Consider the following 25,476-nt stretch of genomic DNA (forward strand, 5'->3'; position numbering starts at 1 on the left):
TTCCTGTTACATATATATAGATAGGCATTATCATATTCTTTTTTAGACGTCTTTTGAATACTTTGGTATCAAAATAGTAGCTTGAGCATCTCTCACTTCTTGGGGAGCAAAGTAAAAATTCGTTAATTTGAAAGGGGTTTCTCCGACTCAGCACAGACGATGTGTTGAATTATGGTATGAGCATACCATTGTAACCACGCATAGCTGTAAGTGAGATACTTTGTATAAGAAGGGAAGTAATTGTGCCATAAACTAAGTGTTTTTCTTTTTATCGCTGCGTAAAAGCAATACACCTAACACTGAACCGGTTAAAGTAAAGCCAATCAAGAGTAAAAATATTGGCAAAAAGATGGCAACGTCGCTAGAAATGGGAAACAGCAAACTTATAACTGGGTTGGAGTTTTCAATCTCAAAAATAGGCAAAAGCGACCATATAGTGTAATAAGCGAAAAAAAGACAAATAAGTACGAACCGGTTCATGAAATTGAATTGGGACTTTGGTGTGCTTGATTAAACAGTTTCTGGATGCTTCGAACTTATCTCACATTTAGTATATGAGCATTCATAATGGCGTATTTCTAAGCGGTAAGTGTATATCACATTCCACGACATACATTTAGTTGAGAGATAATAATAAGGCAGACGTAAATGCTCCAGACCTCTCCGTAAGGAATATTTCCTTCATTGGAAAATTTGTAAACAGGAAACCTGGCGGCACTGTTTGGGGTCTCCATTAAGGTTTCAGTTGTGTCATTTCTGTGCACTTCACTCTGCTAGTTATCTGACTCCCCACCCGCCTTGCCCCTCACATTCTATAGAGAAAGCGCCGCGGGAAGGGCTGTAACCATGCTGTAACCGTATTAATGAGCTAAGAGGAGGGATGGCATCTTCAGTGTTTCTGGTAGGGGTTTAGGTGACAAAGAAGACCGGGCGTTTTCGTTTGTTTGGTCATTTAGTTTATCTTTTTTTTTCACAAATAAAAGCTTCTATGGCCAAGTTGGTAAGGCGCCACACTAGTAATGTGGAGATCGTCGGTTCAAATCCGACTGGAAGCATTTGTTTTTGTCTTCTTTTTTTATATTTCCCAAGAAATAGACGACGAACCAACCGCTGCATCAAAGGAAAGCAAGTATCAATCTAACATCCCAAGAGCTTGGTTTTATGTTTTGTTGTTGCAGTTGGAGTACCCAAGAATTGATTTTTTTGAAAACGTTTTAAACAATATGTAAACTATGTTAGGAAAAAAAGATAATACACATAGGAGATACAAACTAAACCTAAAAGATATGAAAAAAAGAAGAAAACCAAAATTGAAAGAAAAAGACCTTGGGAAAAGAATATTACTAAAAAACAATCACCGGACGATCTACTGTTTGGAGTTTGTTTTGAATTTGAGATTGTTCAGTGAATTGTTCGCCTTGGGGGAAGAAGTGGTGTCCGTATTAGCGTTTGTATTGTTAGCCGCTTGGTAGTTGCGTTGCTTGTATACCTCGTTGGCATATTTGAGGAAGTGGTAGTGGTCGTCACTGTAAGGATGAGGGAAGGTGGGGGGCGCCGGAGCGATGGGGGAAGACGGGATGTTGTATTGCCTTGGAGACTGGTATTGCGAGGGAACTGGGTGCGTGTGGTCATAGGTGTAGTTCTGCTGCCCTTGCGGCGAGGAGAGCTGGCCTGACGCAGGCAGAGGGTATTTTTGCTGTGGAATATAGATGTTTCCCGGGTAGGAGTACCTGTGGCCGTGCGTGTTGTAGAAGGAGGCCAAGTTGGAAAGGATTTGCACCGTGGGGTCCTTGGGCCCAATGGGGGAAGTGGAGGGAGAGGAGTACGTGGAGGACTTTTGCCTTTTGTTCTTCTTTTTGATAAAGTTCTTGTCGCTGGACGAAAGACCCAGGTTCTCCACAAACGAGTCGAACGAGGGCAAGGCGTCTTCGATGACAAGCTTCTGGGCTTTGGAATGGGACATGGAGGTGGACCTTTGTCTTGGTCTGGGCCGGGGCTTCTGCTTGGGTTTCGCCATGGCAGAAGTCGTCGGGGTGGTGACGGTGACGTTTTGATGGGCCAAGTACCAGGCTTCGCAATCTCTTGGGAACTCCGGACCGAAGATGGGCACCAGCAAGTACCTTATGGGGAAGCAAAACCTCAGACAGAGAAGTCTTGAGATCTCCATGGGCAGCCACGTTCCTTGGATCTTGATGTAACCGCCTCTTATCCTCTTGGTGAAGTTTGCCGGATTCAAGTTGGGCAGGTCTAGTTGGTCGGGCCCCAGCTCGTCGATCAGGAAGTCCTTGTACGACTGGCAGATGAAGTCTCTCAGTTCCGGCTTGATGTTGTTCCAGTGGAAATCGATGTAGTTGTTTGCCTGCGCGGAGGGCGTGGCGGAAGAAGAGGAACCGGGGTCCAAGAAGGCAGAGCCCGTGGACTTCCGTCTCTTGGGCGGCGACGCCGACGTCGACGACAGCAGGAGGTTGGAAGAGTCGTCGGAGGGGAACGAGTTGTGGTTGTAGAAGCAGAAGGACAAGATTTTTTCGAACTCGGCCTTGCAGAGGAACTGCTGCTGGCTAGCGGCTGCGGCGTCCTTCCTCGGCAAGTTGATGAGTCCCTTCATGACGTCCTGGTACAGCCTCCAAATCCCCGTCATGAACACGTAGCCGGAGTCGTGCGACCAGATCACGCAGTTGTTTGGGTTGATGAGCTTGTCGTTGATCAGGTTATGGTCCATCTTGGTCAGCTTGAACTGCTGGTTCTTCGTCAAAGAAGAGGGGCCGTTCTCGCGCGAAGCCGCCGATAGCGACTTCCTTTCCTGCTTGATGGGCGACGCCGACACAGGCGTCCTGTTAGCACGGGAGGCTGCCAGTATGATCTTACCCATAAGAACGTTCTTGCCGTGCAGATGCAGCGGTGGGTGAGAGGCGGTCGCCGCGGCAGCAGCGTTGGAGCTGGAAAGCTGCGCAAATAACTCCTGCTCGTGGAGGGGGCTCTGAATCGTCTGGAGATTAGGGAACTGGTACTCGAAGCAGTTCAGAACGTTCTGCGGTGGCCGCCCGTCCTCTCCACCCTCGGTGGCGTTCTGAGGCCGGACGATGAAGTTCGGATGTGTAAACTGCGCAGCAATGGAAGATTTGTAGTTGGCCTTCTTGATGCTGAGACCGCTGCTGAAACTGGCGGGGGGCGAATTTCTGTCGAGCACGCTGACGAGGTACAGACGCTGGTAGTCGTCCAAGGGGCTGTCGCTCAAACACACCGTGTCGGTGTCGATGCTGAAAGCAGGGTACTTCATATTGTGGAAACCGTCTGTGGTCTTGCTGTTGCGAAAAAAAGGAGGGGGGGAGTGGCAAAAGAGAAACAAGCAGAAATGCACTACTTCTCGAAATGCAAGAATATACGAATATATAAATTTATAAATATATATATACTCTGTGAGAGAGCGAGGCGTGTGCGGGTACGCGCGCGTTTTTAATATAAATATATATACATATATATACATATATATATATATACTTAAGAATATGTATGGATAAAGTTAGTAAGTATTTATGTATGCGTTCACCGCGATGGGGAAAAGGCGGACAATAGCGATGGATGCGGTAGAATACAGGGAAGGCCAAGCCGTCGATCGGCGAATTCGAGGGCCAGCGAGGCAAGAAGGGGGGCGCTCCTGGAAGGGAGAAGAAGCGCAGAACAAGAAAAAAAAAAGGGGAGCCGGGCCGAGCCAACACCCACGAACCATGTCCGTGTAGCATGATCTTTGTTGTGGGTGGGTGCGGAGTCCGCGGATGAGGGGCTGAGGGGCAGCAGGCACCGCGGCAAGGGTCCCTGTCCCCTTTTTCTTTTTGTTTCTTGTTTTCGTTGCTTGGCCCTGAAAGCCGTTATCCATTTCGTTGTTACACAAGAAGATTTGCAGCGCCAGGACCCAGCCAAAGTACAGCACACCGCTTAACAAGAGCTACAATGGTGAAGTTATATAACAAATTGCTCGGCACACTCGCCGTGGGCGTCGGATCTGTCTGGGCGCTCGAAAACACGACAGTCTACGAGTTCGAGTCTGTCAAGGGCTTGTTCGAACAGGAGTACCGAAGTGTGTTCTCGGACAATGTTTCGCAGGTGCAGTTGCGGGACGCCGTTGTGATAAATGGAACGGTGGTCTACGAGGCTGGCGCAGGTGGGGACGGTGGGTCGCTGGACGAGTGGCTGCAGGAGCAGCGTAACGTCTCCGTTCAGCGGGTCCTCGAGAACATCGGCCCCAGCGGCTTGTATCCTTCTGTGCTKCCCGGGGTCGTGATTGCGTCGCCGTCGCAGGCGCACCCGGACTACTTCTACCAGTGGATTAGGGACAGCGCGCTGACCATTAACAGCCTCGTCTCGCACACGCACACGCACACGCACACACTGCTGCAGTACTTGAATGTCACGTTCCACTTGCAGAGGACCAACAACACCTTGGGGGCTGGGGTCCAGTACACCAACGACACGGCGTCGCTGGGCGACCCCAAGTGGAATGTCGACAACACTGCATTCACGCAGGACTGGGGCCGCCCTCAGAACGATGGGCCCGCCCTGCGCACCATCGCCGTGTTGAAAATCATTGACTACCTTAGCGAGGCCGGCGCTGATCTGGGCAGTGAGTATCCGTTCCGGTCCACCAAAGAGGTCTTTGACGATATCGTGCGCTGGGACTTGAGGTTCGTTATGGACCACTGGAACTCGCCGGGCTTCGATCTCTGGGAGGAAGTCAGCGGGCTGCATTTCTTTACGTTGCTGGCGCAACTGTCCGCGGTGGACAAGTCGCTGGGCTATCTCAACGASGCGGAACAGTCGTCGTCGGAATTTGTTGACGAGCTGCGCCAAACGCGCCAGGCCATCTCGGAATTCCTTTTGGACCCTGCGAACGGGTTCATTCACCCTGAGTACAACTACGTGGTCGAAACTCCCGCCATCGCCAAGACGTTGCGGTCCGGGCTGGATATTTCCACTCTGCTGGCCGCCAACATCGCTCATGACACGCCAAAGGCTTCCCGGTTGCCCTTCAACGTCGACGACCGTGCTGTCCTGAACACTTTGCACAACCTGATGTTCCGCATGCGTTCTCTTTACCCGATCAATAGCAACGCCACGGGCATTGCCCTGGGCAGGTACCCTGAAGACGAATACGACGGTTACGGATTGGGCGAAGGGAATCCGTGGGTCTTGGCCACTTGTGCCGCTTCCACCACGCTTTACAAACTCATCCATTGGCACATCTCCGAGCAGCAAGACGTGGTTGTCCCCATGCACAATGAAACCTCGAATGCGTTTTGGGACCAGCTGATTTTCTCCAATCTCGCGACTTTGGGCAGCGACGATGGGTATTTGATTGTCGAGTACAACTCCCCCGCCTTCAATCAAACAATGCAGAAAATCTTTCAGCTGGCAGATTCGTTCCTGGTGAAACTGAAAACACATGTGGGTGCAGACGGCGAGCTGAGTGAACAGTTCAACAAGCACACGGGCTTCATGCAGGGCGCTCGGCACCTCACTTGGTCCTACACCTCATTTTGGGACGCCCATCAAATAAGACAAGAAATTCTAAACACCTTTTAACACCAACAACAAATTAGCTTAAACTATTTCGCACTATTTAATATTTACAATACATATTTACAAAAGCTTTGTCTAACCAACCACGCATGCGCGCTATGCCGGAACGTCCAACCCGACGATGTTTGCGGTTCTTTTGACCTTCTCGTCCTGCGTCAACTTGTTGCCGGGGTTGTACCTATCCACCAGTTCTTGGTACTCTCTTTGGTTGTCCAAGAATCTGATAATGTCGAAAGTGTGCTCGAACATCTCGTCAACATTCTGGCCCTGGGCGATTTTCTCATCCCACTTTATATCGTTTTGTAGTATAGAACGCAGCTGTTTAGAGTCGGATACATACAAGTTCAAAGATCTGTCATTCACAGGGTCTAGTTTCTTCCAGCTTGCCAGTTGCTTGTCGGTATCCTCGTGTGAGATTTTCGGATTTTGCTTCTTGAAATACTCCAATTTCGTAATCATTGTCTTTCGCAAAGTCTCCCAATTGGCCACCTTGCTCGGCCTTTCGTATTTGAGGATCGCTCTTATGAGTCCCCTGTAACCGTGCAGTGCTCTTGCTCTATCCATTTTCCCCTGGAGGTTTCTCTTTACCCTTTGCTATTCGAACATCGCTGTAAATAACAGTTTTGTCGTTTTAAGATATTAATTTTCTATAAAAGCGAAGACAGAAGGGGGCAGTAGGTGAAACTCCAACATGCACCTACAGGAGGGAAAGGACAGAAGCCGCAAGATATAAAAAATTACTATGGCTGAGAAGTCGATATTCAACGAGCCTGATGTGGATTTCCATCTCAAGTTGAATCAGCAACTATTTCATATTCCTTACGAACTACTATCCAAATGCGTTAAACATACTCAAGCAACTATATATAAAGAAACCAAATTTTTACACGAACATATCAGTACGCTGAACGAAATCTTTGAGCACAATGATGTCGAGCATGATAGATTAGCACTCGCAAAAATAAACGAACTGATCAGAAAAATTGACCATATGGAAAAGTTCTTGAATATTCAAGCTAAATCATATTGCGAAATTTTAAATAGAATCAAGAAAAGATTGGAGTTTTTCCATGAACTGAAAGATATCAAATCCCGAAACAATGAGATTCCACTTAATGAAAATAACCCAGATACGAGAAATAAACTGATTCAGTGGTATCAAAGTTACACAAACATTTTGATTGGCGACTACTTAACTAGGAATAACCCGATCAAATATAATTCAGAGACAAATGAACACTGGAATTCAGGGGTAGTGTTCTTGAAACAAACCCAATTGGAGGATCTCATCGATTATGATGTTCTCTTGGAGGCCAATAAGATTTCCACATCATTATTAAACGACCACGATCTCTTACCCCTAATTTCATGGGTAAATGAAAATAAAAAGACTTTGACCAAAACATCTTCTATGCTAGAATTCCAAGCAAGACTACAAGAATACATTGAACTATTGAAAGCTGGCAACTATATCGATGCTATCATTTGTTTCCAGAAATACCTTTTACCTTTTATAGAGAGTAATTTCACGGATTTAAAATTAGCATCTGGACTTCTGATATTTATCAAGTATTGCAACAAGCAAAAACCAAATTCATCTTCTGGGTCTAGACTTGATACTGAAGATATCAAATCAAAAAACCTACCAATGAATAAAGACCAAATATTTCAACATTTCTTCCATAAATGTCTACCGAGGGATACTTCTGACCCAGAGACGAATACAACTGATTACGATAAGAGCTCGTTGATAAGTTCACATAATGGTGACTTTGAAAGGTACCTGAATTTATTAGACGATGAACGATGGTCAGTATTGAACAATTTATTCTTGAAAGATTTCTATTCAATGTATGGAATATCACAAAATGACCCATTGTTGATATATTTGTCACTAGGTATATCGTCCTTAAAGACGAGGGACTGTTTAAATCCTTCAGACGATGAAGAGAGAAATGAAGGAACAGAAATCACGGCTACACCAGAAAATGACGTTGGACATTTACAAATATTCACTTTGCATTCATTAAAGAGGAAAAACTGTCCTGTTTGTAGTGAAACTTTCAAACCAGTCACAAAATCTCTACCATTTGCACATCATATTCAGTCACAGTTATTTGAAAATCCAATACTGTTACCCAACGGTAATGTTTACGACAGCAAAAAATTGACAAAACTGGCAAAAACGCTGAAAAAGCAAAATTTGATATCGCTAAGCCCAGGCCAAATCATGGATCCAGTTGACATGAAAGTTTTCTGCGAGTCAGATTCTATTAAAATGTATCCAACATAAATTGGTTTTGAATCACGAATGCTCTTTTTTGTTCAAACCGTTTGACGTGGTTTGACAGTTGATTGAAAAATATATGCTTTTCATATGTTTTCAACACACAAAACAAAGAAGAAAAGGAATTAGCCCATGTAGACACATATACAAATATTCACTTTTTATACTTCTCAATCAGAATCAGAATCGGAACCGTTCTCACTTTTGTGGTTACGTTTTGAACTGTTTGAGATATATTTACTAAATATATAAAATCTAGCATCACGTTCCTTCGCAGGTTTTGTGGTATCTTGTTCACTATTTGTTCTTCTATGATGATACCCTGGAAAGTTTTCCCATTGGAGTTTGATTGATCTACTTAAAGTTAACCCATTTTTCCTAGCTAATAGCTTGATTTGCCATGAATCGTAAGGTTCCCCATCAAAAACAGACAAGATGATATTGCCATAGCCTTCATTGGTTAGTTTTTTGGACTGCGGGGTGTTCTCATTAAGATCATAACCCTGTGTGTAACGAAAAGCATCATCTTGAACTTTTGTGTTTATGAGATTGAATAGTTGTAAAGAGTTTTTGAAAAATGCAAAAACCAAGTCTTGGTGCTCTCTTATATTTCTATCTTGATCTTTGATACCCTTACCATTATGAGGGAAGTTAAAAACTATATTTTGTAAAGGTTTATTTCCCCATTTATGATCACTGAGTCTGTTGATTGTCCGAAACCAAGTATTATTTCTGGAGATTTTGAAGCTCTTGACTAATTTGGTAACATCAATTTGGAAGAACATTGGAATATTCAAATCTTTTAAAAATTGATAATTTTCCTCAAAAGTGTGTGGGTATTTCAGTTTCAGCTCATTCACAGAATTGTCGTAGCTTGTTATGATCAAATTCCCACTTTCTATATAGCCTTGCTCCACAATCGACTTTGCAAAAGAAAAATCTCCCTCACCACATAGCATTAAAGTTTCAGTTTTCTCAAAAGGTATAACTTTTTCCTGACTGAGTTTTTGTAATTCTTGGTTTTTTTTGACTTTTTTGTTATTAGTATTAGGGGTTTTTTTCTTCAATTCATGCTTTTGCTTGCTTTCTATTTTTTTTACCATTTTAATCTTTGCTTGATGTCTTAGTAATGCACCTTTCAGGCCTTTACTGCCGATCTTTCCTTTGAGTTTTCTAGCCATTGATATTTTATAGTCTCTGTCAGTCTTACTGGTATTATTACAAAGCTATTGTAAATTATATTGATAATATAATAGTTTTTTAAATCTTAAAAGTTTTTCAGCTCATCGCATCTCTATTTTTCTTGATCATTTTTTTTTTCATACATCTTTTTTCATTTTTTCAATAGCAGAATTTGCGAAGGAGGATACAAGGTAAAGTAAAAATATCAAAAGAAACGGATAATGCTGAAGCATGTAAATGCGTTGGCCAAAAGAACCTGTTTCATGAAATACTCCGGAGTATTATAGAGCAGTAGTGGAACATAAAAAGAGAAAAAGATTGGTCTCTAGCGGGATCGAACCGCTGATCCCCGCGTTATTAGCACGGTGCCTTAACCAACTGGGCCAAGAGACCAATAATTTCTTGAAAAGTTGAAACTAAACTAAATAACAAAACAAAATTAAAATAAAAAAAGATACTCTCATTTTCAACCTCTCTATAGAGAGAGTAAGGTATTTATGATTATTTCGAGGGGGTAGCTCAATTCCTGCTGTTGAGCAGCACTCTGTGACTGAATTACAAACATAACATTATAGGCATATATAGAGCGCAGGGAGTGAAAAAAAAAAAGAATTTACATCAGGCAAACGTTAGAAAAGAGGCTCTTGAGAGTGTGTTGTAGGTTTCAATTAAACGTCAATTGGTCCCGCTTAAAACGACAGCATTTCAATTGTGGGCTGGTTCAATTGCCCTTCTTCGATAATATATATTTCGTCGCATTTGTTTTCCGTTGAGGTGTTGATCTAGCTTCCTTACAACCTCCTATCTTTAGTTTTAGCAACACAAAAGCAATGAATACCCCACAGATCAGTTTGTATGAACCAGGGACAGTATTGACCGTTGGGTCGCATCACGCCAAGATTATCAAGTACCTCACGAGTGGTGGATTTGCTCAGGTTTATTCTGCTGAAATTTCGCCTCCTGATGCGTATAGCAGTGCTAATAAAGCATGTTTAAAACGAGTTATTGTTCCAGATAAGCAGGGTTTGAATACCTTGAGAGCTGAAGTGGACGCTATGAAGCTCTTGAAAAATAATAAACATGTGGTTTCTTACATAGACTCACATGCTGCGAAGTCCGTAAATGGTGTAGCATATGAAGTATTTGTATTAATGGAATATTGTGAACGTGGTGGTCTTATAGACTTTATGAACACCAGATTAAAGAATAGATTACAAGAGTCAGAAGTGTTGGAAATCATGAGCCAGACCGTCCAGGGAATTGTTGCCATGCATGCTCTACAACCTCCTTTAATTCATAGAGATATCAAGATCGAGAATGTACTTATTTCTCACGAAGGCCTTTATAAAGTTTGTGATTTTGGTTCCGTTTCTGGAGTAATAAGGCCACCCAAAAATCCACAGGAGTTTAACTATGTTCAGCATGATATCTTAACAAATACTACAGCTCAATACAGATCGCCTGAAATGATCGATTTATACAGAGGTTTACCCATTGATGAAAAGTCTGATATTTGGGCTCTAGGTGTCTTCCTTTATAAAATATGCTACTATACTACGCCATTTGAGAAAAGTGGTGAAACTGCTATACTACATGCTAGATACCAATATCCATCTTTTCCCCAATATAGTGACAGGTTGAAAAATTTGATACGTTTAATGTTGATGGAAGCTCCATCTCAGAGGCCAAACATTTGTCAAGTTTTAGAGGAAGTTTCCAGACTACAGAATAGGTCTTGCCCGATCAGAAATTTCTATTTGTTAAGAGCTATGAATCAAAATGCACATTTGGCGTCTGAATCAACTTCTATGGCATTTATACCAGCACAGCAACATATCTCTCAGCATAGTTTTCAAAATATTAAGGGAATGACTAATATTGTCCCTTTAACTAATATCAAGACTGCCCCGAATTTAGACTCGGTATCAAAATTCATGAATAACAACGACAGAATAGAGCCTATGTCACAACTTCACACTCAAAAACTCCAAACTGATCCGAATATTTTAAATCCGTTAACGAAAACCAAATCCGTTCCACTCTCTGATGATTTTACATCGCTATACTACAAAGAATTGCATCCTTTTCAAAAGTCACACACTTTCAAATCAGTAGAGAGCTTCCAATCCCCACAAAGAAAATACATTCCATCATCTCCACCCCCAATCAATAGCAACAATTATGATAGAGTTTCTACAATAAATCGTCCAAATAACTATGTCGACTCAGAGACGCAAACTTTAGATAGTATGGCTACTCCCAACTTGAAACCATCCCCTATTACTACTAATAAAACAACAAGCTTCTCGAAAGAGTCTACTGTTGCAGAAAATGTAACTGGAGGAAGTATTGTACGTTCGCTAAGTTCTAAACTAAAAAGAGTTATCACAGGAGAATCCCGCAGTAGCTCTCCGACCAAATCGAGGCAGAATACTGGCGACAGTATTAGATCGGCATTTGGCATACTTCGTCATGGCTTTACTGGAAGTTCAATAAATAACAATAGGTCAACCTCCTTTGACAATAATAACGGCAACAACAACGGCAATAGTGTGAGTAGACGACTAACTTCGTCGTCGTCAAATCCGCCCTCTTCCAATTTTAGCTCAGACACTAAAAGACAAGAGGAGTTGGATAAGAAACGGAAGTTGGAACATCGTCGCAGCATGCCGCCTTCGATATTATCAGATTTTGATCAACACGAAAGAAATAACTCAAGAACCGGATCAAGAGATTATTACAGATCCCATTCCCCAGTGAAAAAATCACAAACGATGCCTACCACAACAGCGAGACCCACTCTAAAATCGAGTAATAGCGATATTAACGTAAACCAAGATAAAAAGGAATCAATTCAAAGAAGAGTTCATAACTTACTAAATAATTCTGAAGATTCCTTGGGGTATAAGTCTGCCTCAGGGTATGGTAAATATACAGATACCGAGGCAGAAAAGTCTAATCGACAGTCCAGCGTAAGAATAACACCAATCAGTGAGGAAAGATTTAATAACTATCATACTAGTAATGCAATGAGCGATCATACTAGTAGCAATGACAAGCCTAAATCAAGACCACCACGCCCGCCACCAAAACCGTTGCATTTAAGAACAAAAATTCCTAATACAAGATGTTCCAGTCATTTGCAATCAAGGAGACCCCCAGAGGAAAGAATTTCTAGTGAAGCCACCGAAACGATTGTTGATGTTAATGTGGACGACTTGGAAGCTGATTTCAGAAAGCGGTTTCCCAGCAAAGTGTAAAGGATAGCCTCGCGTATAATAGACTATGTAATATTACTTTGATATACTAATATAATATTTTCGTTCCTTTTACCAAAGTGCACCGTTTTTGAGAGATTACTAACTAGCCTTCACCAGCATTAAAAGACTTAAAATAGACCGTTTCATTCGTTTATTTGATTATTCATTTATATATTTATTTTATAATGTTTTGCTTGACTCACAATCTTGACAAAACGTCATCGACCACTTGTTGGGTAGAAGCCTTACCGCCTAAATCAGGAGTCGTGATAGCGCCTTCTCTCAAGTTGGCATCAACGGCTTTATAAATGTCTTGGGCAGCCTCGTTATGGCCCAAGAATTCCAACATCAAGGCTGTTGACCTTATAGTGGCGATTGGGTTGGCGATACCCTTACCAGCAATATCTGGTGCAGAGCCATGGCATGGTTCACCAATGACTATTTCGGGGCCGACGTTGGCACTTGGAACAACACCCAGAGAACCCACTAATGCAGCAGCACCATCGGATAATATATCACCGTATAGGTTAGGTGCGACTATCACATCAAAACATTGTGGTTCTCTGAACAATCTGTAGACCATGGAATCCACAATTTGTTCGTTGTAGTTGATTTTGCCATATTTATCTTTGTTAGATTCGTAGACATCCTTACAGATCTCTCTAAATAGACCATCGGTTTGGGACAAGACGTTTGATTTGTGTGTCACCGTTAAAGTGGCTTCGCCCCTTGTCTGTAGTCTTTGCAAAGCAATGTCCAATGCAATAGTTGCGATTCTTCTTGTTGCAACTTCGGATATTCTTTTAATAGCGTCAGCAACTCTTGTCCCTGTGGCTTTGTCAATGTATGTCTTTTCGATCTTGATATACAAATCCTCGGTGTTTTCTCTCACAATGACCATATCAATTGGTTTACCCTTACTTCCTTCCACAGATTTAACAGGACGGACATTAGCATATAGTCCCATTTCCCTCCTTAGAGCGACAATGGGTGAAGAGTAACCTTCCACTTTGGTAGTAGGAGACTGAACTGCACCGAAAAGAGCACCCTGACATTGGTCTTTCAATACTTTGATGGTTTCGTCAGGCAACGCTTTACCGGTCTCTTGGAAAGTTTGGAAACCAGCATAAAGATCAATAAAATTGAAACTTAAGCCGTGCTTAGAGTTCAGGTTTTCCAAAACCTGCTTACCGGCAGGAATGACTTCCTTACCTATCCCATCACCAGGGATAAGACCAATGGTAAGCGATTTACGAGCAGCGTTGCTTGCCAACCCACGGCAAGCAGATATTCTAGTAGCGACGGATCTAAACATTATTTTCAGTGCGCAGTATCTGGATTATATGATTACCATCCAAAACGAAAACAAACAGTAAACACAATAGACCCGGAACCCACTCTGGAACAAGCTGAGCCGTCCTTATATAAGTCCTGCCCCAGGTCAGGTCAGCTTTGCTGTCTTTACCCAATTTGAGTCATCTCAAGGAACTTTTCCCGTGGGAAAAAGTGAAAAAAAAAAAGAGTGAAATTCCACAGTTTGGTGGAAAAATCGAGGTGGAATTTAGAGAAAAGCGGTCTATTTAGCACTACATGTGTGTTGTTTGTTTTAAATTATATACAAGTTGGTTTGGTGATGTTGAGGAAAAGAGAGGATGCTCGGCTAGAAGTGGAGGTTCTCTGTCGTGGCGGGCTCTTCGTCTTGCGCCGTGTCCAATGTAGCGTCGTCCTTCCAAGACCCAGCAGGATTGCTCGACCTTGCTGCCATTAGTTCGGTTTCTTCAATGACCTTCTTTTCCCACACGTCGAGGACCTCTTGTTCCTTTTGTATACCATGCTCGATGGATGAAACTCCGAAGATGGATCCGAACATCTCTGCCTCTTCCAATGCTACTTGCTGTTGCGTTTCTTCTTGCATCCTCAACGCATAGAATTCGTATCTTGCGTGGTCGTATGCCTCGACCATGTCCTTGTACTGTTGTGTTTTGAGTAAGTGCATGGTCCGCTGAATGACGCTTTCTCCATCCAATGATTTTCCTAGTTGAAGCATATGGCTCCAATCGTAATTTTCATCACCGACTTCATTCTCCACTAAAATCTTGGGTCTTGACAGCTCCCAAGGGTGTTGCTTGTAAAAAAGAACTCTAAGCCTGTCCTCCACGTAGGTTAGCTTTGGAGGCTTGTACAGTTTTTTCACGCCTACCCTCCTGTCGTTGTGGTTGGGTCTTGTCTTGTAAAGTCCATTAGCGTTAGCTTGCTGCCTTTCTGCTACGTCAACAAGCTTCCCTATGATGCGCCCGTTGGAGGGGTTCTTAAATCGAGGTTCACGGGTAAACTTAGTGGATGGTGGGATGGATGCCACGACATTGTACCATGCAGGAGTTTCTTTCAACAACCCTGATTTCAGGTAGGCAGATGTCCGTTGAAGAACATTTACGGCGTTTGTCTGTATCTTCATTCTGTTTGGATATCAAGGCCTCCTGCTTCTTGAATGATGTCAACTGTCCTTCGGTTTTCTTGAGCCCTTGAGAGTACAGCTTTCTCTTCGTGTCCAATCTGTAGTGTTTTGTTAATTAGTTGCTTCCAATCTGTTCTTTTCTGTAATTGCCGAAGTGTCAAAGAAATTTTAATTCCCAATTCACAAAGGAAGCTGCGTAAAGGAAACCCCAACTATAAATACTACACAAAGGCTGTATATTATCGTTGTTAGTGGTGCCTATTTGGTCTATACCTCTAAATTGTACCGAAATTTAGTTTCAGGAGAGAACCCAAAGAATATGGTAAATAAATCAAAATTTGATGGCGGTAATGGTACCGCAACTAATGGAAACGCACCATCATCACGAAATCACAAGAAAAAATACAGTAACTGCCGTAAAAAGAGCGTGGCATCATCTGTACGCTGTGGGAACTTTGGGATCGCAAGAATGGGCGATGATGAGAAACAGGTTTCTAGGATATTCGATAAAATGAATCATTTGAAAAAATTTAGTGCTGAAGAGGATGATGATAGAAATCTCTTTATTCAATGGTCGGATGACATAACAGACACTCTATCTGGATTATGGTGGACCGGAACTTTTCTAAAACTTCTAATAAGCTCTGCATTAACCGGACGTGCCAAGAAATGGTTTGATTCAACTACCGAGGGCATCGATGACCATTCAATAAGGACTTATACTTTAGAAAAATTTCTTGCCTTATTGTCAGGAGAATTTGATGGCATAAGAGTCTTAAGAAGAGAAAGGTTTGCCGAATTACTGGAGCTGTCGATTAACTCTGAGACATCATTGGAAAAATTCGCGAAAATATCTGAACTTCTAACTCCTTATTACCTATCGTCTAGTGCTGCATTAGATTTATTTCTTACCAAGTTGGAGCCCTGTCTGCAAAAGCAGCTGGGGGATACTGCATTCCCAATGACTTTGGATATAGCGTTACTAGTAGCTGCGTGTGAGTTTGCGAAGGGGACATCTAAAGAAAGAAATGACGAGCATGCTGAGAATGATAATAATAATAATAATAATAATAATAATAATAGTAATAATAACGGCAATACCATAGATTTAGACCCTAGTGTGCGGAAGAATAAGAACACTATTAAAACTAACAAGAAATGCAAGAACAAACATATACATGAAAATATTGATAATGCCATCAAAAAGAGTAATGGTAAGAAAAATAGAAATGAAGAGGGATTACAGGTGATTCATCCTAAACGTCGAAAACAAAATGAATCTGGAAAGCAGCTTTCCCTCTCTACGGCTGCACTTGCAGATATAGTACCATTGGATAATAGTATATCCAACACAAACGCATCAAATAAGCATTTTAATGTAAGTAATCCTGTGGATTCTTATACGTCTAAAAGGAATGGATCTCAAAATCACCCTATAAATGAAATGCCAACCTTGGACGGTAACAGGTCCTTTCCAATTACAATTCCTGCTGCCGCCAACCTCGCATATGACAAAGTTGAAAGTATAAAAAATGAAACCAATATTCATTATGAAGCAATAAATGACATCCCATTGTCGTTGGCCAGTGGTAGTGATTTTGTGAAAAGAGATGTAGCAGAATCCATGAGCTGGAAATCCATTAGAGGCAACGCCGGAGTGCCGGATTCGAACGCGAAGAGCGATCTTAGAGGTGATGAGTCTAATCGTCAAATGGCTCGTCGATCCCATGCGGCGCACATTTCTTCACATTCAAACACACCTGAACCTCGCCAGACAGCATGGCACGATCCAATTGGGACTAACTTTGCTGAGACCAATAAGATTGTAGAAATTACTAACCTAAATCCATTTACGAAACACGAAAATACAATAGGTTCCGATAAACCAAAAGGTTCCAACAACCCTATAACTTCCATGAAAGTAAATAAGCCAGGCTATTTCATTGATCTTGAAAAGCCACAAAGTATGCATAATGGTAATAGGAATGTAGGGTTGTTAGCACAAAAAAGCTACCCACTTCATAATTTTGCAGTGCGTACAAGAAATGCGCATTTTAATGACCGTCCTTCTAACTATACATCAGCACATGGAAACTTGAACGCCATCCACCCTTTATCTTTAAGGATTAATAATATTCAATGTTTGTCCAGGCCTGGTATTAGGGAAGCAGATACTAACAAAGAAGTACATTCACCCAAGATGACAGTTCAAGAAAAAGGAACTGTAAATAGCGCAGTTGCGAAAGATAAGGATGGGAGATCCAACAGTGTGGAAAACCCGTTTCTCGGGAACACGTTGAACGGAACAAAACTAAACAGCTATTACATATGAATTACCTGCTTTTTATTATAAAATCCTTACGTATAGTTACTATAGTAGTGCAAATAATTACTTGAATTCATATACTTCCTTTTGAGCATGTGATAATACACCTGCTCTTTTAGTACCCACAATTCTTTCCAGTGAAAGACCGTCTAATTTACTGTAAACACACCTAACAGTGGATATATTCAAATCAGTGTTACCCAAAAAGGCATTCTTACCAATATATCTGACAGTTTCATTGTAAAACTCTGGATTATTTGGTGGCTTATAAAATATAACGTTTTTCACACCTTTGATTTCATAACGTCTATAATGGTGCAGTCTCTCTGTATATAACAGAACTTTCACGCGGCCTTGTTGAAATAGTGATCTGTTAGCATTGAGTTGTTTTTGACTAGAATACTCATTTATATCGCCAAACAGAATCGTCGTCTTTTCCTTCATGTAGTTTCTAATACGGATAAAGTCTGTATAATCAGGAATATAAATCAGTATACCATCTTCATAGCCCGTAGATTTGACAATACTGGGAATAATAACACTTGTGAAGAACTTGAATCTATAATCGGGTTCTTCAATAATTGAGTTTCCGATAATGTCAAATCTTTGGAAGATTTGTCTAATCTTCAAACCCAATTGTCCGATACTGGAGGTTTCTGGTTCTATTACTTTGTGGTTTTTCCACCTACCAGCCAAGTTACGGCATCTCCCATTAATCAATGAATTTGCCGCTGGTGAAATGTATTTGGTAAACACCATTGTTTGTCTTAATAGTTTAGCTTGTTCATTGATATACCACATCCGAATTCTACTAAAGTCAGCTTCGTGTTGCTGATCAGGAATTTTGTTTATATGATCGAATATGGTGAAAATGTGAGATATGTTCTGGTATTCTATAGAATGCAATTGATCAATGACCATTAATTCTATGGAGGACAAGAAATCATCCTGTCTTTTCTTTTTATCCGTATTTTCCAAGATCATTTGAATACCCAATGGCGAGCATACGATGATATCAGATTGATAGAAGTTACTATAAAGCTTTATAGCCTTTCTTGTGAACTTAAGACCAACAACAAAAAAATCACTGGTATTCCCTCTGAAGATATGTTGAAAAGATTTTGGTTTAGAGTTTGGCGGTAAAGAATCATCACGAAATTGATCGTAAAACTTCCCCTTCTTATCGACTTGATCTATACCGGATTTTTTAATAATCTTATCCACGACACGATATGCTGCATCTCTAGTGGGAACCACAATCAACACCTTTGGCCTCGTGAAACCTTGGTCTAAATGCTCAGTGTCTGGGTTATCTTGCAATCTTTGATTATTTTTCAAGATTCTATCTCTTGTCTTGTAAATATGGTTCAATGCATGTAAGGTGTACAGATCTCTATACTCGTCTTCATCCTTTTCGTAGGAATCGTATTCGTATAGTATGTCTTTGTACTGAAACATAGGGTCTACTAATTTTTTCTGTAAAGAAGTCAATGGGTCGATTTTCTTGTCCAGTAGCCCATTTTGGATTTTCAGTCTTTGTTTCAAAAAATACGAATATATGGAAGACGACTTGTATAGGCGTTCAACAGGGGTCTCGTCACCATTTACTACTGGCTTGGAATATATGTACGATTCATCATCACCTAGAGGAGATTTGACGGATTTGTACCTTATGTTTTTGGCCTTAAAAGCATTAGACACGTCGTCAACGTACTTCTCTGAAACTTGATTGAAATGTGACTCAAAGGGATCTTGCTCGTCCTCACTATCCACTTCATCCAGCTCGTTTTCGTTCCCGTTATCGTCGCTATCATCTTCTTGATCACTTAAAAGGCCATTCTCTATCTCTAGCTGGTCGTCGACTGGTTCAGAGCCTGTATTCTCATTCCCGCCGGACTGGTCAGTAGTTTCGTTGTTCTCGCCAGCCTTTGTCTTTTTTCTCTTTGGCTCAGGGTGTTCAGACTTTAGAATAGTCAGCAAGGCGTCATAAACCTTTTCCTGCTTCTCTTCTTCATCCCCGATGTCAAGATCAGATTCGCTTCCAGCATCAGAAACTGTACCTTCATCTTTTCTCTCGACTAATTCTTCCACCACGTGGTCTACTTCATTCGTATCCACATCCTCAGTTCTTCTGGCAGTAGTTCTTTTAATCTTCCTCATTTCCTGTCTTCCTCTCTTCCGATGTCCACGGAAATGGTCATCGTTCTCCCTTGCAGAATTGCCGCTCATTCTGATATTCTCTGTAACTGTACCGAACTCTATTTCTGCTTCTACTCGAAAATCGCAACTATTTCATCTTTATTATTATAGTATTTTATGCGATGAGCTGAGCTTATACTAGTTACGCAAAGGAAAAATTTTTCAAATCATGCCCCACGGCGGCCATCAGTTTGGAATCAAGCAAGGGACTGGAGCGGTTACTGGTTTGGGGGAGATGATTGATGAGAGGATGGATACAGAAGGCATTGAACAGAAGATCGGAGGCGTATTGGTCTTAAAAAGAACTGTGTGCGGTGTGTTGGTAGTTTTCTAGAGTATTCCTGAAGCTTTTCCTTTCTGTTCTGCTCCCTCCCCCCGCTCGCATAATCGCATAGGTCCACTGGAGAGGTGCTGTTTGTGGCCTACCACGCTAAGAGCTAAATATTAGGCAACGATGACCAGCTTGTCCAAAAGCTTCATGCAGAGTGGAAGAATCTGTGCAGCATGTTTTTACCTGTTGTTTACGCTGCTTTCAATTCCCATTTCATTCAAAGTTGGTGGTTTGGAGTGCGGTCTTTCCTTCACAGTGACACTTTTCACCTTGTATTTCATAACGACAACGCTCAATGTGCTGGCAAGGCGAAACGGAGCAAGACTGTATATTTTTTTGACCAGCTGTCTATATTATTCCCAACACTTTGTTATTGCTTCTCTGTTGTATCTATTTTTATCCGGGTTTTCTAACGATGAGTTAGGAAACGTTTTGAAAAATAGATCTAACGAGTCGGAGTCGTTCTTAGAGGTTTTAAAAAATAGCTTGAATTCCAACCAAATCAATTACGTGCTATACTATTACTACTATCGATTCGTTGTTCAACCATGGCAGTTCATACTTACCAAGTCTACACCTTTCTTTACTCTATCAGAAGGATTTTTCACTATTTTGGCCATTCAGGCCGTGGGAGAGACTAATAGATGGTTGTCGAATGACTTGAACTCAAATACATGGATTATTTCGTCATTGCTGGCTTCTGGGGGTGTAATCACCGCTTCACTTTACTATTTGTATCGGATTTATGTGACTCCTATATGGCCACTATCTATTCAAACAGCATCTTTATTAGGATTTGTTTTGTCCATGGTATGCGGGCTTGGACTATACGGTATTGTAAGTCAAAGGGGGTCCGTGATAGAAAGTTCATTATTTTTCGCATACATTGTTCGTTGTGTCTATGAAATTTCTCCCAAATTAGCTACTACGGCAACGGATGAAATCCTAGATTTGTTCAAAGATGTATGGCAGAAACATCAAAGAAATTTGCCTACGGCGGATAATCTACTGTGCTATTTCCATAACGTTATTTTGAAAAATGCAGAAATGTTGTGGGGGTCCTTTATCCCCAGAAGAAGGAAGACAGCTAGCGATCTCCATGAAAAAATCATAAGTATCTTGTCATTTGAAAAAGTGTCTTTGATATCTAAACCGTTTTGGAGATTTTTCAAAAATTTCACCTTCAGTGTTCCGTTATCCATCAACGAATTTTGCCAAGTCACGATTAAAATGGCAAGTGAATCAGTATCACCAGCCATAGTGATCAATTTATGCTTTAGAGTTCTCATGTTCTACTCGGCAACAAGGATTATCCCCGCTTTACAAAGAAAGAATGACAAGCAGTTGCGCAAGAGTCGTAGAATCATGAAAGGATTGTATTGGTACAGTCCCTGTATACTGATTGCTATGTACACTCATTTGATTTTGCAGTATTCCGGTGAGTTAAAGAAAGATTTGTGTATATGGGGCTGTAATGAGAAATGGTTTGGACCAGATCAGCCAGAAATTATAGTGGATTCATGGGGGTTCTGGAACTGGTGCAATATTTTCTGTACTATCTTGGTATATGCTACTGAGTTAGTCGGTTCTGGCAGTTGAAAGGCAGTAAATTGTCACAAGAGCTAGATCGCTACCTCAACCGAATAGGAAAAAATATAAGATGGGATAGAAAGAGAAATACCTAGTTACTTGCAAAGTAGTTGATAGGATACATCTATTTCAAGTTTCGTTCTGCCTCAGGCTTAGCTTTATCGTTCTACTTAGCCCCCTTTTTTCCATTTTTTTTCATTTGCACTAGTCCCTTGCACTTTCATAGTGAGAATCGCCTACGTTTACTACTAATCCATAATGCACTCAACGAACACTTCAACTCACCCTCTAATATGTATACATATAAATATATAAATATATACGATGTCTTTAAACTAGTACTTTAATCACGTTAATTGCAGTAGAGTTACCCAAAAGAAGGGGGGAAGGGAAAGCCTATCGCTCAGCTTGGATCGACGTTTCCGCTTTTTGATTATTGCCTAGAAAAGCAGCTCGCTATCTTACAACATTTATTATACTCAAAAATAATATCTTTGCTAAAGTCGCATTCAGCCTTTCCTTACAGCACCACATACTCGTTTGTGGTCATTATTGCAGTTATATAATGGAAGAAGCAATAGGGATAGAGTCCGATGTTGCCATAGATAAAGATAAGATTCTCAAATCCAAATTCTTTTTAATTGTTGAGAAATTATCGAGTGCCATTAATATTGTCTTTTCCGGCGTACTTTTTTTGACCCCATCGTTGTGCTATTTAGAAGATGAATATCCAGAATTTGTGAACGTTAGTAGCATTGCATTTACTACCTTGACTTTAATTGATATTTTTATTCAGATGACGTATGGGTTTTTATTAGTCAAGAATGACTTACTTGAGGATTCGTTCAAAAGAAAACCAAAAAGATGTTTGAAATCAGTATGCTCTCGCTGTGCTGCTAGGAGGCAAGATCCCAAATGGTTCAAATTGAAGTACTCGTTTATACTACTAGCGACTTTCTTTTTCGGAGCTTATTCGCTATGGAAAATCAATACCTTCTTTAAAGCTGATCAAACAGTTGATTTCTATCGACTATTTCATTTATTCGGCTTTCAACTAAACGCACTTCTCAGTCTGATGGTTTTTGTCTTTTATGGCAATCAGCTAGAATCACATAGTGGGCCTCTTGAAACGGACGATGACCTCCTTGAAAGTCAGGCACTGCTTGGCAATAAAATGGTTTAGTAGGCTCGGTTTTGCAAACAGCAATTTTAAAGAAGTGGATGTTCTATGATTAAAAAATGTTGAAATAAGAATCAACTGCCGTCCAGATATTACTATTTGTTGGAACAAGATTCTACTATCGTCCATATATTACTATTATATACGGTTTTAAAAAGATGACATAAATTATAAGACGTGTAAACCAAGAATTAAACTGTCATCGAAATTAATGGAAGCTGAAGGGCAAGGATTAATATTGTGATAGGACCAATAAATGCAATTACTTAAAAAGGAAAACAGAATCATTTGTAATGCAAAACTGTCAATTCCCTTTCGTGCATTCCTAAACTTATGGGGAGAATATCTTGCATAATCTATACTCGTAATAAAGCGCAATAGCGTAACATTGACTAAAAATAGAATCCCAATTTAATCAACCAAATGTACAGTTCAGCAAAAAAATGCTGCATTCCTTGACAAAAACGATAAGAACCTCAACAGCATTCATCCCAGCAATCTGGTTTAAACCCTAAGGCCTGCCATTTGACGATGAATCATGTCCTTGCAGACGGCTGTTCTATACCCAATTGGATTTATACCACGCTCTAATTGTACGATATCTTTATAATATACGGTCAGGCAACGAAAACTCGATCTCGTTAAAAAAAGTACCAAATATATTCCAATCGCTCCGATAATAAACACTATTGCTTTATAATAGCTAAGAGAACATGGTGAATGAAGGAACCGTAAGGAAGTAGGTCAGGCGAGTTTCATATAGTGCTGGATTTTGTAACTGTCTTGAGTTTAACAACAGGATTATAATACACAAAAGTGTGAGTAGACTGCTCAACATAGCACCATCATACTCTGTGCTGTTACCAGGCCCAACGTCGAGTTCGCACGTACATGGGTGGATATCTCTAGTTACACTCCTTGACCGGGTTTAGATTCTTTATGATTGCAAATATCAATGCAGCAGCAGAATAGTATCGAACAATTGATTGTAAACTAGAAGTAATGTCAAGGCGGTATGCTACCGTATTCCATCAAATAAATTTCCCTAGACTATCAGCCGAATTAATCCGATGTAGTGTAACGGCTATCACATCACGTTCTCACCGTGGAGACCGGGGTTCGACTCCCCGTTTCGGAGTGATTTATTTTTTTTTTTCGTAATATTACGAGCGTGATGAGAATATTATATTGTGCTCTTTCTTTGGTCCCTCACACGTATTAATGTCATTTTTTCAGGTTTGCTCCTTCAACTCATCGCATTCTTGTAAAAATCATAACAGAGGTCGTTTTTTAAAGATGGTGAAGAATATAGTCTGTTTTACTATTTTCAATTTCTTGTCTGTTTTTCTAAACTTTATTTACTGTTAACTACAGTGTTCTAAACACTTTACAAATCAATTCAAGATTTCATGCATTTCTTGAGTATCAGTTGATTATTTTAGGCATTGTCTGGAGCATTGAATAAAGTTACGTATAAGGATAAAAACATGACAGATAACCCGTAAAATACCAACAACAAGCTACATCTTTTGTAAAATCTATCTCTTGGTGGGATCATTTTCCCGACAGCTAACGAGTCAGAACCAATTAACTTGTATCCAAATAAACCAGGTAGAGTGAATGAAATCGACGTTGAACCTGTGGCTCCTACTAATGAAAGAACCAATGCAAACGACTGGACGGATAATGCTAGAGTGTACATACTTATCAACAACACTGCTGTGATCCAGTAGAATCTAGACTTAACAAATGGTGCGTGATGTTCATTATCTACAGGGACTGCCATAGTGCCTCCATCATGTCCTTGGATTTCTATTGAGCCATTGTCGAGGTTTCCATTTGGGAGTAAACGATCCTGTTCATCATACGAAGTTGCATCGGTAGCCAACGCATTAGATTGGGTTGGATCGTCGACAGTCATACTAATCGGTCTTAGGTTAGAAGTTCGGGTGTATTCGGAAACTTGCGTGTCCTCATTTGGATCAGCATTGCCAAAAGTGATTTCGAGCCAGATTATAACGTTGTTAACTGCTACGCGTAATGGCTGGAATAAAAGTGGAAATGATAGGATTAGCATGGATCCTAGACAAAATTTACCAATTACTATCCAAATTGAGTTAGGGTCGTAATTTAACATCAAATTACCCGAAGTCTTATTGCCAAAGGTTAAATAGCCACATAAACCAACAGTCAGAAATAGTATAGTTGACAAAGTTATCGAATTATTAATTACCAAGGTGATGTTTTCCATGCTGTTGTCCTTTAGCTCATTTATCATAGGGAATAGATTCATTGATCCGGTATACGCAAAGATTATRATACTGAAAGTTGACAATAATCCTTTGATATCGTGGATTTTCCACCAGCATATGTCGTTTTCTAACACATCTGTTAGCTTGCCTTTGCCCAGGTCAAACACAAAGTGACTGAAGATGAAAAGTGATATGTAAGCCAAGGCAAAAAGACCCAGAATACTAGAATATTTCAATTGATCTAATTTCTTCACTAAACATAAGGGTATAATGACCGCTGTAGATGCAATTATCCAATAGTTTCTTTCACCGCCAAATAGCCCTGGGAAGAGATCGCCGATAAGAACCAAATAACTTAGCCCAACACCAAAACATTGGACGATCATTGCTAGATCGAAGATCGGAGCTAAGGTGGGGTAGGTGAGCATGCATAAGGTGAAAAAAGAAGAGTTTCTCGGATTAATCAGCGTTTTGGAACATTTGGACAACACGAATAGGCCCAATCCAGACGTTACTGCAGCTAATACTATCAAAAGAATCCCGATCAGAACCCCATCACTTTTGAAACTGTACGGAATGGCTAGAGTGCCAGCTCCTACTATCGTTTTCACTAAATTTGCTATAGATGAAAGAGCACTCGCTGTAGGCTCCATATCTCGGATGGTTTATGTTGGCGTGATATGTTATGCCAGCGAAAAGTCGTGTTTCCGGTTAGTGTTTATTTGAGGGTTAAATTTGATTCCGGATAAGGAAGTTAAGAATATTTACATATATGATAAAAGCAAAAGATGTGGAAACAAATCAAATCGCACCGGATCACGTGTTTGTAATAGGATATAC

At 40.8% G+C, this 25,476-nt stretch overlaps 14 protein-coding genes and 3 non-coding genes across 17 annotated transcripts; 8 read left to right on the forward strand and 9 right to left on the reverse strand.

The window, feature by feature from the left end:
- Nucleotides 1-252: 252 nt before the first annotated feature.
- On the reverse strand, nt 253-480 carry DI49_2683 (uncharacterized protein; the record flags this gene model as incomplete). The annotated part of the gene is made up of 1 exon (XM_018365801.1): nt 253-480. One exon carries the CDS (start codon nt 478-480, stop codon nt 253-255), a length of 228 nt encoding a protein of 75 aa, XP_018221519.1.
- Nucleotides 481-982: 502 nt separating this feature from the next.
- On the forward strand, nt 983-1,055 carry DI49_2684. The gene has a single exon. It is a non-coding gene; the product is annotated as a tRNA-Thr (tRNA).
- A 311-nt stretch (nt 1,056-1,366) lies between these two features.
- On the reverse strand, nt 1,367-3,484 carry XBP1 (Xbp1p; the record flags this gene model as incomplete). Its single annotated transcript, XM_018365802.1, has 1 exon — nt 1,367-3,484. The coding sequence occupies one exon, from the start codon at nt 3,482-3,484 to the stop codon at nt 1,367-1,369; it is 2,118 nt and encodes a 705-aa protein (XP_018221520.1).
- A 464-nt stretch (nt 3,485-3,948) lies between these two features.
- Nucleotides 3,949-5,577, forward strand: SGA1 (glucan 1,4-alpha-glucosidase; the record flags this gene model as incomplete). The annotated part of the gene is made up of 1 exon (XM_018365803.1): nt 3,949-5,577. One exon carries the CDS (start codon nt 3,949-3,951, stop codon nt 5,575-5,577), a length of 1,629 nt encoding a protein of 542 aa, XP_018221521.1.
- A 93-nt stretch (nt 5,578-5,670) lies between these two features.
- FMC1 (Fmc1p) lies at nt 5,671-6,138 on the reverse strand (the record flags this gene model as incomplete). The annotated part of the gene is made up of 1 exon (XM_018365804.1): nt 5,671-6,138. One exon carries the CDS (start codon nt 6,136-6,138, stop codon nt 5,671-5,673), a length of 468 nt encoding a protein of 155 aa, XP_018221522.1.
- A 178-nt stretch (nt 6,139-6,316) lies between these two features.
- On the forward strand, nt 6,317-7,867 carry FYV10 (glucose-induced degradation complex subunit FYV10; the record flags this gene model as incomplete). The annotated part of the gene is made up of 1 exon (XM_018365805.1): nt 6,317-7,867. One exon carries the CDS (start codon nt 6,317-6,319, stop codon nt 7,865-7,867), a length of 1,551 nt encoding a protein of 516 aa, XP_018221523.1.
- Nucleotides 7,868-8,031: 164 nt separating this feature from the next.
- On the reverse strand, nt 8,032-9,042 carry BMT5 (25S rRNA (uracil2634-N3)-methyltransferase; the record flags this gene model as incomplete). Its single annotated transcript, XM_018365806.1, has 1 exon — nt 8,032-9,042. The coding sequence occupies one exon, from the start codon at nt 9,040-9,042 to the stop codon at nt 8,032-8,034; it is 1,011 nt and encodes a 336-aa protein (XP_018221524.1).
- A 320-nt stretch (nt 9,043-9,362) lies between these two features.
- Nucleotides 9,363-9,436, reverse strand: DI49_2690. Its single transcript has one exon. It is a non-coding gene; the product is annotated as a tRNA-Ile (tRNA).
- A 437-nt stretch (nt 9,437-9,873) lies between these two features.
- On the forward strand, nt 9,874-12,303 carry PRK1 (serine/threonine protein kinase PRK1; the record flags this gene model as incomplete). Its single annotated transcript, XM_018365807.1, has 1 exon — nt 9,874-12,303. One exon carries the CDS (start codon nt 9,874-9,876, stop codon nt 12,301-12,303), a length of 2,430 nt encoding a protein of 809 aa, XP_018221525.1.
- Nucleotides 12,304-12,502: 199 nt separating this feature from the next.
- On the reverse strand, nt 12,503-13,618 carry LYS12 (homoisocitrate dehydrogenase; the record flags this gene model as incomplete). The annotated part of the gene is made up of 1 exon (XM_018365808.1): nt 12,503-13,618. The coding sequence occupies one exon, from the start codon at nt 13,616-13,618 to the stop codon at nt 12,503-12,505; it is 1,116 nt and encodes a 371-aa protein (XP_018221526.1).
- Nucleotides 13,619-13,963: 345 nt separating this feature from the next.
- Nucleotides 13,964-14,758, reverse strand: RSM25 (mitochondrial 37S ribosomal protein mS23; the record flags this gene model as incomplete). Its single annotated transcript, XM_018365809.1, has 1 exon — nt 13,964-14,758. The coding sequence occupies one exon, from the start codon at nt 14,756-14,758 to the stop codon at nt 13,964-13,966; it is 795 nt and encodes a 264-aa protein (XP_018221527.1).
- Nucleotides 14,759-15,077: 319 nt separating this feature from the next.
- On the forward strand, nt 15,078-17,090 carry DI49_2694 (uncharacterized protein; the record flags this gene model as incomplete). The annotated part of the gene is made up of 1 exon (XM_018365810.1): nt 15,078-17,090. The coding sequence occupies one exon, from the start codon at nt 15,078-15,080 to the stop codon at nt 17,088-17,090; it is 2,013 nt and encodes a 670-aa protein (XP_018221528.1).
- Nucleotides 17,091-17,147: 57 nt separating this feature from the next.
- On the reverse strand, nt 17,148-19,313 carry UTP25 (rRNA-binding ribosome biosynthesis protein UTP25; the record flags this gene model as incomplete). The annotated part of the gene is made up of 1 exon (XM_018365811.1): nt 17,148-19,313. The coding sequence occupies one exon, from the start codon at nt 19,311-19,313 to the stop codon at nt 17,148-17,150; it is 2,166 nt and encodes a 721-aa protein (XP_018221529.1).
- Nucleotides 19,314-19,737: 424 nt separating this feature from the next.
- On the forward strand, nt 19,738-21,213 carry ICE2 (Ice2p; the record flags this gene model as incomplete). The annotated part of the gene is made up of 1 exon (XM_018365812.1): nt 19,738-21,213. The coding sequence occupies one exon, from the start codon at nt 19,738-19,740 to the stop codon at nt 21,211-21,213; it is 1,476 nt and encodes a 491-aa protein (XP_018221530.1).
- Nucleotides 21,214-21,769: 556 nt separating this feature from the next.
- DI49_2697 (uncharacterized protein) lies at nt 21,770-22,387 on the forward strand (the record flags this gene model as incomplete). Its single annotated transcript, XM_018365813.1, has 1 exon — nt 21,770-22,387. The coding sequence occupies one exon, from the start codon at nt 21,770-21,772 to the stop codon at nt 22,385-22,387; it is 618 nt and encodes a 205-aa protein (XP_018221531.1).
- A 1,063-nt stretch (nt 22,388-23,450) lies between these two features.
- DI49_2698 lies at nt 23,451-23,522 on the forward strand. The gene has a single exon. It is a non-coding gene; the product is annotated as a tRNA-Glu (tRNA).
- A 300-nt stretch (nt 23,523-23,822) lies between these two features.
- On the reverse strand, nt 23,823-25,289 carry AVT7 (Avt7p; the record flags this gene model as incomplete). The annotated part of the gene is made up of 1 exon (XM_018365814.1): nt 23,823-25,289. One exon carries the CDS (start codon nt 25,287-25,289, stop codon nt 23,823-23,825), a length of 1,467 nt encoding a protein of 488 aa, XP_018221532.1.
- Nucleotides 25,290-25,476: the final 187 nt, after the last annotated feature.

This window comes from Saccharomyces eubayanus, chromosome IX (assembly GCF_001298625.1).
Source record: "Saccharomyces eubayanus strain FM1318 chromosome IX, whole genome shotgun sequence".
Lineage (NCBI taxonomy): Eukaryota > Fungi > Ascomycota > Saccharomycetes > Saccharomycetales > Saccharomycetaceae > Saccharomyces > Saccharomyces eubayanus.